Source organism: Cryptomeria japonica, chromosome 6, assembly GCF_030272615.1.
Source record: "Cryptomeria japonica chromosome 6, Sugi_1.0, whole genome shotgun sequence".
Taxonomy (NCBI): Eukaryota; Viridiplantae; Streptophyta; class Pinopsida; order Cupressales; family Cupressaceae; genus Cryptomeria; species Cryptomeria japonica.
Window position 1 is genome coordinate 33545235 of NC_081410.1, and position 10559 is coordinate 33555793.

General features: G+C 32.1%; 1 protein-coding gene across 1 annotated transcript; it reads left to right on the forward strand.

The window, feature by feature from the left end:
• Window positions 1-694: 694 nt before the first annotated feature.
• LOC131069930 (ethylene-responsive transcription factor 5-like) lies at window positions 695-1126 on the forward strand. The gene has a single exon (XM_058005476.2). It carries the CDS (start codon window positions 695-697, stop codon window positions 1124-1126), a length of 432 nt encoding a protein of 143 aa, XP_057861459.2.
• Window positions 1127-10559: the final 9433 nt, after the last annotated feature.

The window sequence follows — 10559 nt, forward strand, 5'->3', positions numbered from 1 at the left end:
ACTACTTCTCACCATAACATTAATATTTCTAGTAATTTATCCTTCAACCTTCATTTTCTTATCGTATAGACATAACAAAAATAATAAAATAAGTTATGATGTTTCATCTCTTGAAATTTACATCTTAATAATCATAATAAGTTAAACCAAATTATTGACTTATAATATATTTTATATTATGATAAAAAAATTCCAGTAACTTTATTTTCACTAATTATTTGTTACTTTATAGTCAATTAATTTATTGATGATATTTCTCTTCTAATATTATACTAATAATTCTTTATAATTTTTAATAAATTAAAATACAATTATTTCACTTTAATAATTTAAACTCACTTTCAAAGATCTCAAATTCAAATTTGATTATTCATATAATTTAATATATAAAGTACTAGATTAATTAAGAAACGACACTAAATCATTAAAAACTATATATTAACATTCTATAGGCATGGACAGTTCTTACATTATTTATAATAATCTTCACTTTAGAGTTCACTATGAACATTAATTACATTCATATGGCAAAAATTTGTGTAAATTTGTCTTTGTTTGAAAGCACTCGAAGTGGAAGCATACAATGAATACACACTATTTCCAATTTAGGTTCGACGTATAAGGAAAGTCCTCAAACACAATTTCCCCACAAATGCTGCCTTGAAAAGGAAAAAGAGCAGCCCCGACGGCGATAATGAGTACACTAACACCGGATGAAGCCCGTACTTTGAATGCAATTGCCTACTTTTTGCTTGATGATCACGACGAATTCTCCGACCAGACGACGAATTCCACTTTTTCTTGTGAGTATCAAAAAAGGCATTACAGGGGAGTGAGGTTCATTAAGCCTCGCCGGAAATATGCTGCAGAGATTAGAAAGCCTAAAAAGAAGGGTTCCAAACTCTGGCTAGGCACCTTCAATACAGCCGAAGAAGCTGCAGAAGCATATGACCGTTCGGTTTTCCAAATGCGCGGTTCGAAGGCTATTCTTAACTTCCCTTCGAATGTTGAGTTGGGAGTGTATATGGATCCTTTTCTTCATCCTTGTCTTCACACTGAGAGTCAGAAGAGGAGGAAAAGGACAGATGAATCTGAAATATCCCATGACAATAGGATGGAATGTTAAAAATTGTGCAGAGCTCGATGGTTTAGAAATGCGTTTCTTAATGCTTTTTGATTCAGTAGTTAGAGTAATGAACAACTATAAGTCCACAGGTTGCATAAGTGTCAGCTAGAATTTGTAGATGTATTATCATCAGTTTGTTTGATGTAAAAAGAAATGTCAGTTGGGTTTGTAAGAAATCGTTGGGCTTGTCTGCAACTATAAATAATCGAGTCCCTGCAGACTGTTTTCGTTTTAAAGCTCCCTGGGATCTGATGTTTCCTGGGTTGCTTTGCCAACTGAGGAAGTTGTTAAACTGTCTGATTTTGAAGACCTTCCTTTGTATAACCGTTGCAATTACCTATAATACCTCTTACTGATAGATCTTGCTGTGAAAGAAAGATGCAGGATTAATTTGTCCGGTGGTCAATATTATACGTCAGATCAGCTTGAATCTCTAATCTTGTCAATACAAATTCAGTGTTGCAGCTTGTCTGCAAATAATTGCTAGTAATATGTTTTTTTTTGGGGGTAAAATCACAAGGTTTGATATTGTCTCAGTTTGCAATTGAAGGATAATGAACAATACTTAGTTATTTGTTTATGGGTTGTTGGAAGTAGTTGGAAAAACATATGATGAATATGTAACCGAAAGTGAATATAATGAAATTATCTTAAATTTATATATTCTCTTGATGCACTGTATTATTTGTTTTTTCAATTCTGTTGTTATTTTATATTCCTTCAATTGGTATCGGAACACAGATGAATGAAGATGGGTAAATTTGTGTAAACTATTTCAAAATAGAATGAAAGCTCTTACTTTCATAGAAATAAGAAGATCGGAATTGCTGTAGTTGTCAAAGAAAAGAAGATTGAGGGAGTCGCTGAAGGAGTTGCTGGAGTTTCAAGTGGCAAATGAAAATAAAGAAGCCACCAAAATCTAGATCGCAGAAGATAGACACCGCAGAAATGAAGACAAATCTGTTGAAGATAAGGAAAGCACCTGCCTGAAAGGGAAAATGCTAAAGGAGGAAAGGAATCGCTGTTTGAAGTGTTTTCCGATTGGAGAAGGAAAGGAAGTAACTACTAGAGTAAAGATAAGGAAAATCAATTGATGGAGATTTCACAAAGGATCGCAAACTGTTGTAAAATTGGAGAGGTCACTGCGGATAGCCACCACAAAAATATTGCGTCAGTATTTGTTAAACTTGATTTGTTTGGACATTAATTTCTGAAGGCATTAATCACCACTGTCGAAGTATAGAGAAGCCCCAGATGAAAAGTTATTTGTTTATTGTCAAAAGAATTAAGTCAAACATAAATAACATTTTGTGATTTTGAATTTGTTAAAGGAAGGATTGTTGAGTAAGATTAGTAGTTGTTCATTATTTCCACCTGTAGAGAAAAAGAGGATCATAGGAGTAGAGGAAAAGAGGATCACAGGAGTAGAGAAAAAGAGGAACATAGGAGCAATTGTGGATTATGCCGTCTAAAAGGAGGATTTTTGATAAGGGATAAACAAGCGATTTTTAAGTTTGTCTCTAAGAAGTGTTGTTGCTTGATGTGAGGCTTATTGGATGTAAGAAGGAATTAGACCAGCGAGCACACATGAAACCAATCAGAATTCCATTTCTTCTATTTATTTCAGTTTTATTACTGATTTTACATTCGTTTCAATTTTTCGAGAAATTACTGTTGTAGCAGTTAATTTGAAGGAGTTGTTCGCATTACTTAACAAGAGAGATTGTATAAAGCATATTGATAGATTGAAGGCATGGAAGAAGGTGAGTTGAAATTGTTTATTTCAATGATGAAGATAGTGAAAAAAGTGAAGCAATTAAATGAACATTTAATTTGTCAAATGGATGTTTTAAAACAAGAGTTCATAGAACTTAATGAGAAAAATATAAAGTTAAAAGCTGCAATAAAATTGTTTGATGAGGTCAAAGAAATGAATAATGATTTGGAAGAAAGGTTAAAGAGATTAGAAGAGAAAAATAATTATAGATTAGAGAAATATTAAAACTGAAAGAAGAAAATGAAAAACTGGTTCTATATAGTGAATGTCTAAGGTAAAAAATATAAGTTTGTGATGTTTCATGTGACATAGAATATTTATGTTCTTCATTTGATAATTGTTATTTTGGTTAAGGTGTTTGTACAAAAGGTGATAATATGTTGAGTCTGCAAATCTTTCAAGATGTGGTTATGCAAATGTTGCTTGTTGTTTTGAAGGCAATGTTGGTTTAAAATCATGAAAGAGATGGGTTACAAAGGTCAAGGATTAGGCAATCATGAACACGGAATGAGAGAATCAATTGAGCCAATAATGAGGCCAAAGTATGAAGGTTTGGGGTATTTTAAAGGTACAATAAATAATGTTATAGATAATAATTATCTAGATGTTAAGTTAATTTACTGCTCTCATTGTAAAAAGAAAGTGCATGCAAAGGACAAATGTTGGGATTTATAGCCCTATACCCTATTTGGATTAACAAATCATTGTGAAAAGATATGTTGGAACAAAGAACTAAATAATAAATCTATGTTAGGATGAATTAAATGGAATATGAGGAGTTATGGATCAAGTTGGTACAATATAATATGTATGCTCAAAATTGTATTAAATCATAATTGCTCCTATATAAAAATGAAATCATTATCTTGCCAAATGTCTAGAGAAAGTGAATTTGGAGGAAACAAATTTTATGATTTGTTTTAATGATGTTGGTGCAATTGTTATTTGCAAAGGTGTTATTTATTGGTATTTGTATACAAGATTCAAGTTTAACTTTCAGAGAAATGAATTTTGTATACTTTGGATGTATGGTCCACGCTTTAGATGTTATGTAGATTTGTTGATTTTCTGGCATTGTTGGCAATGGCTTTGGACATTGTTTGCTCCTAGAACTTGTAAATTTTTGGTTGGATTGCGAGATAGGTCCCATGAGTATAGTTATTTAGTTTGATGAAGATTTTGAGTTTGTAGGTTCTAGAGTTTTGGGATATTGCTGCAACATATATTTTGGAGGTTTTATTCAAAATGCTCATTATGGGGGAGAAAGGATAGAATAATGTCCATTTTTTTCCCTAATATTCATTACGGGAGAGAATGAAGGATAATGAACATTACAAATGTATTTAGTTATTTGTTTATGGGTAATTGGAAGTAGTCGAAAAGTTTTAGTTATATTGTTCAATCTATATATACACAAAAATGTATGATGAATATAGAATGCAAAGAATGAATATAATGAAATTATCTTAAATTTAATATGTTCTATATACTGTATTATTTTTTTTTTGCAATTTTATTGCTATTTTATATTCCTTCAGCAATCTCCATTGCATGCCCAGGCAAAAATCCTTGTCTTACTTACTAAGATTTTTTCTATTTAGCATGTCAAATGTAATGGATTCACATATAACTAAAAAAATCATGTTAGATGTTTTAAAATATGTTAATTAAAAATTCAAGTTTCAGATTTTAAAGGAAAGCTACAAAATATAGCAAGGATAAGATAAATGATTACCTCAATAATATGAAGTTATTTATGTCATATGCTACTCTTTTAAAAAAAAATTTATTGTGGTGATTAGTTTATACATTGGAGGCATCTATTCACAAGTCATGCAATGAACATTGATATGAAGTCTTTCATGAGAAAAATGGTGGCATTAAGATTTATTTGAGAGATGATAGGTCTCATGATATAAAATTTTATAGTGATATAAGTGCAATGTATTGTAGTGGAATGTAAATAAATTTGCAAATGTGATATAAATTTTATGAATCAATAAGAATGTAATATATGTTTTAGTAATCATTGTCAAGACTAAAAGGTTAAATTTCATGAAGATAAGTTACCTAGTTAAACACGCAAGATAACTACAAAGTAATAGGTAAGGAACTTGGAAAGGGTGCTTATGCATATTGCATTTAGTTGTAGAACATCATCAAGCAATGACATATACATGTGTGTAATAGAATAATTATAAAACATAAAAAATGGGTAGTTGAATCTTCAAGATCTAGTCTCTATACAAAGAAAAATAATGATGGAAGGTGTTTCAATTCTCACTTGAGTAAACATATTAATTTTAGTGATTGCGAAATATTAAAGCAAGATGGATGTGAATTTCTTATAAGGATAAAAGTAATGAAATATTCACAGCTTAATACATATAGGTGTGTGTTTTCCTATGAAATCCGAAGCACTTGAGGAGTTTATTGGTTTTTTATGAAAAATGAATATTTTTATTGAACCTAAATCGTGGTTACAAAAAATACAATAATATATATTTAATTCTATATTTATTTGGTATAATCTTTATTACAATTTATTGACATATAAAGATATACATTTCATGTGCAAACTAACTATTAATTTATAATTTACTACCTCTTAACTAGCCTATAATGTAATTTCCAAATTATAAATGAAACTAATTAATATAATATTATAATATTCTAGACTTCTTATATTAGTCCAAAAAACTTCTTCTTATGTTCTCCCACAAATCCTCCCATCTCACAAATTCAAACCTCCATCTCCTACCCTTGTTGACTAGTAGTTCAATGACTCACTTGGTAAATGTTCTCCTATCTTCAAATTGGTTGTAGATATTTCAAACTTAGAGTCATATCTTTTATAGAAAACCCTACCTATCTCTTCCATTGCAAACACTTCTGTCAAGCCACATCTAATCCTCCTCTATTTCAGACGTGATATAGGGTAAGGAGGTATTGGATTGCATCTCTTATTTTGAGAAGATAGCACTTGTTGGTTGATTTAACAATCTATGACCATCTCTTCTAACATTGCACTCCTAGATTCCTAACCATGGAGCCCACTAGTGTCTAGTAACATGGAGATTTATCCTTGTGCTTATTGTTCCTTTGTGATTTTCTTTGACATTACAAATAATAAAGATTTTTTTTTTGGGGTGTTTAGAAATAGATTTCATGTGCCCTATCTCCTCACCGCTAGACATCCTTCTACAATTGCTTTATGGATCCTATAGATTTTTTGCTCCACCACCATCCTCTTTACTTGTTACACTCTGCTACCTATGAATCTATCAATTGGTAACGAGGTGGGTTGCTTTATCAAAGTTGACCCTAATAACAATATTTCCTCCCAGACTTCGTACACAAGACTTTAATGGATTTTGACATCTTCAAAATACTTCCCACTGAGATCATTGTTAATGTTGGAGAGTTATAGTGGCTACAGATCATGGATTATGAAGAATCTCATTTAGATGTAGATATTATTTTTCAACTTTATAGATGTCCTCTTTAAATGATAAACATTGTTTCTAGTCCTAGATGCTTTCACTATTAATCATTCAGAGCTTTGTTTTCTAATTTAACACACCTTGTCATGAAATATGAATTTGTACACTTAGCTGAACAAATGACTAACACTGAGAAGATTATGTTTCAGTCCTTTAACATAAAGAACATCTCCCATCTTATGTTTTCCATCAATATTTGCTACACCTATTCCAAAAATTTATGCTAACCCATCATCTCCAAACTTGATAGATCCTCCATTCCACTTGTTAAGACTAGTTACTCCTATTACAAGTCATGTTATTGGAATACTCACTATCAATCACCCAATCATTTACTTCCTCTGTAGCATGGAAGCCAATTCACACAATAATAAAATTTTCATTATATTTTTCAAACTACAAAATAAAGGTCATATGATTGGAGCACCCACTATCAATCACCCAATCATTTGGTTCCTCTCTCACATAGAAGCCAGTTCACACAATAATATATTTTTCATTATTTTTATTAGATTGCAAAATATGAAACTCCATACAATTTTCAACATTACTTTATTATCAACTTTCATAGCCAAAAATTATGTTCATAATTTAAATTATCACAATCCTTATCTTCAGATGAACAACTTCTTTATTTGTAATAAAGAATTATTTTAAAATTATCTATTTTATTAATATTTTCTCCTCTCTTTTTTTTTTGATAAAAGGAATACAACCTAAAATATATATCAATATAATAGATGAGTATAATATAGAGTGAACTACAACAATAGATGAATCCAAATAGTTACAAAAAATAGTCCTTTACCAGAGACTAGAATTAGCCACCAAAAAACCTTATAACAACCCTAAAGACCAAAATAGTCTTGCCACTTGGATAACCAATCTATTATGGTTTTATGGAATTTTATGCTTCCTCATATTGCCTGGGGAATTTGGATGTACAGAAATAACCACGTCTTTAGAGATAGATTCTTTAGTTTTAGTGGTTGCTCAACGTATCCAAACCTCTATTAAGGATAATTTCATCACTTCATGAACTTCCCATAAGCTTGATTCTACCATTCATTCCTTCAAATTTCACTAGGACATTATCAATAGATGGCACATTGATTGTGATATTTCAAGGTCTAATGTTAAAACAAAGCACATTAGACCCAACATTGCTTGGATTGCTCCTCCTAGACGATGGATCAAAACTAATGTTGATGCGGTGGCCAAAGGAAATCCTGGGCTAACAGATTGTGTGGGAGCTTCTCATGATTATAATGGTAGGCTTGTCTTGGCAGTGGCACTCCCACTGGGCACTCAGACAAACCATTATGCTGAGGAAAATGTGGCCTACATTAGGCTTAAAACAGCTATCCGTGGAGGATTCAAGAAATTTTGGTTGGAAAGTGATTCACTAAATATTATTAGCCATTTTATTAAAAAGACTACCCCTAGCTACATGATTAATAATTTAATGTAGGAATGTTTTGATATGATTGCCAAATTTGAGGCAATTCAAATTTTGCACGTTTTGACAGAGGGTAACAGGCATGTAGACCACATGGCTAATCTCTTCATAGCTATAGATGATGAAAAGTGATGGTGGGAAGAGGAATCCTTTCCAATTTATTTGTGTGAAGTGGTGAGGGATGATGCTGAAAATATATCTTTGATTTAGCATTAATCATGACAACTTCTAAAATGTGTAAAGCTATTCATTGAAAGTTGTGGCAATGACCTTCTAGATTCTTCCTATGGGTCTGGTTTGTTTTTTCTATCTAAAGCCCGGTTTTAGTGTTACTAGTAAAATTTATAAAGGGATCAATCTTATGGGGGGAAGCAAGAACAAAATGGAGTCATCTTCATGCAAGCTTTGGGAGAAAAATGAAGAGGTCTGGAGGGAAGTTGTAGATGGGGGTATGAAACCATTTGTCAAAAAACTACATGGTTAGAACCACCAGTTCATGGATTTGTTTGTTAGAAATTGAAATAATGAGGTCTTAAGCATGTACGGGGTGGAGTACAAGATTGATGAACCCTTCATTGTTGAGATTACTAGGCTCAGCATGGAGGGTCAAAAATTCTATAGGGAAAGGAAAAATTTGGAAGAAGCCCTCTCAATTTTCTATTACAAAAAGAGAGAAAGAATTAGAGTCAAGAAGAACCTAGATGGAGGCTACAATCAAAAGGACCTTTTGAAGCTCTAGGCAGACATGGTGGAGATTATTATGAGGTACATAACCCTTGATGACTACTATGTTAGTATATTTTCCTATAATTTTACTATTCTGAACCACTTTGGGCATGATAAAAGAATTTCAATCCCATTTTATTTGTTGTCATCTCTTGTCCTCTGAGTTATGGAGGACACTAAGGCTCATGACATTAAACCCTCCCCTACTCTAAGAAACCCTAAATCCTTAGCTAGCTAAGAGGTGCATGATGTTTCAGACACAGAGTTTGGCGAGGCAGAGGGCGGAATTGGTATGGATTGGAATGGCATCCATATTTTAGATGATTCATAATATAAGCCATCAGATGATGAGGGTCCCTCTCACAATCCCACACCTGGCACAAATAGTAGCAAAAATATTCCACCTAGATGGGCAGCAAAAAAGTTGAAATCCCCTGTGTCTCATCCCAAAATTTTGGATCCGCAAAATCATAAAAAGCAGAAGACTAGAAAAAAGGTGGAGATTCAAGGAAAAGGGTAAATTGAGATTAAACTTGATATCCCCCTTAATGTGGACCCAAATGAGATTAAATGTGATGAAATGGATGTTGACAAGCTCCTAACAATTTTGTTTGCTAATTAGGAGAAATTCTTCCTATGGGTTTTTGGTGAAATTAATTTCTTAAAATAGGGGATCAAGGATATTGTAGACTCATTTACTGAGAATCTGGCACCTGATAAAATAGATAAACTCTTAAATTTGTCCCAAAAAATCATGGAAGATATTAAGGTCATGAAGACAAAGCATGAGCCTAGGATTGACAAGTTAGAGAATGAAATCCAAGATTTAAAGGGTAAACTTAAGGGCTTCATGGAGGTTAGTAAGGAGGCAATGTATAACAGTACCAAAGGCCTTAAAAGAGTCAACAAGGAAATTGCCTTGTAAAAATATCATATGACCAGATCAGAACTATCCTCACACATTAACCTGGACAAGAAAAACCAAGATATGCAGGCATCTACAAGGCCATCTACTAGGACCAAGAGTAAAAAATAGGAAAGAGGCAATTCGAGGTTCATCATGGAAGAAATGTAGGAGATCAATAACAAAGTGATCCAGATTAATGTTGAGCTGATAAAAGATCTTACTTAGCTATTTTTTGTTGGTGTTTCTTGTGGTTTGACTTTCTAGGTTGCGTCCCCTATTTTTGTTGTTATTTAGCAGCTAGTTAGTTTGTGGTAACTCTATATATTTTTTAGATGGATTTGGGTTTCAGGTCCCTGTAAAACCAATTTATCTTAATAAAAAACAACCCTAAAGACCAAACTAATATAGACCATATGCTAAGCTTAACAAAATCTAACATATTGAAAATAACAACCTAACAACCTTATAGAGTCCAAAAGACTTGCTAACATATACAAGATAGCATAGAAATTTGTAAAAAACAAAAATATTCTTCTCTTTTATTATAATTTTCTTTGTAAGTACATTTAGAAGAAAAATGGCCAATCCATCTACAATTAAAACATTTTAAAGTTAACTTATCTTTCTATTTCATAGTACCTTTCTTCATTATTCTCTCGAAGTTTGCTTCAACTTCATCAATACCATTAGATTGATCATCATCATTTCCATCTTCTTTCCTTTTACAAATTTTGAATGTAGCTTCTCTCTTATGGGCTTCTATGCCAAACTCTCTCATCTTAAAAGTAGTTAGAGTGCCTTATACCTGGTCCATTGGATATTTGTCTAGATCCTTACATACCTTCTTCACAACCTCATCATCTTTTACGTTAGCAACAATACCTCTAATACTAGTTACTATCTCATCAACATAGAGGTTATTGCTAGAAATATCTTAATTCTCAAACATATTTAAATTTTCAAACTTGCATTTAAGATTTTGCAACTTGATTTTATTAACTTTATAATCTCCCTGATAAATGATGTTATGTTTATGGGCTAAATCTAACATCGTACATTGT

Excerpts from the sequence above, each read along its gene's own strand:
- LOC131069930 (XM_058005476.2), top strand. The coding sequence starts at position 695 with ATGAGTACACTAACACCGGATGAAGCCCGTACTTTGAATGCAATTGCC.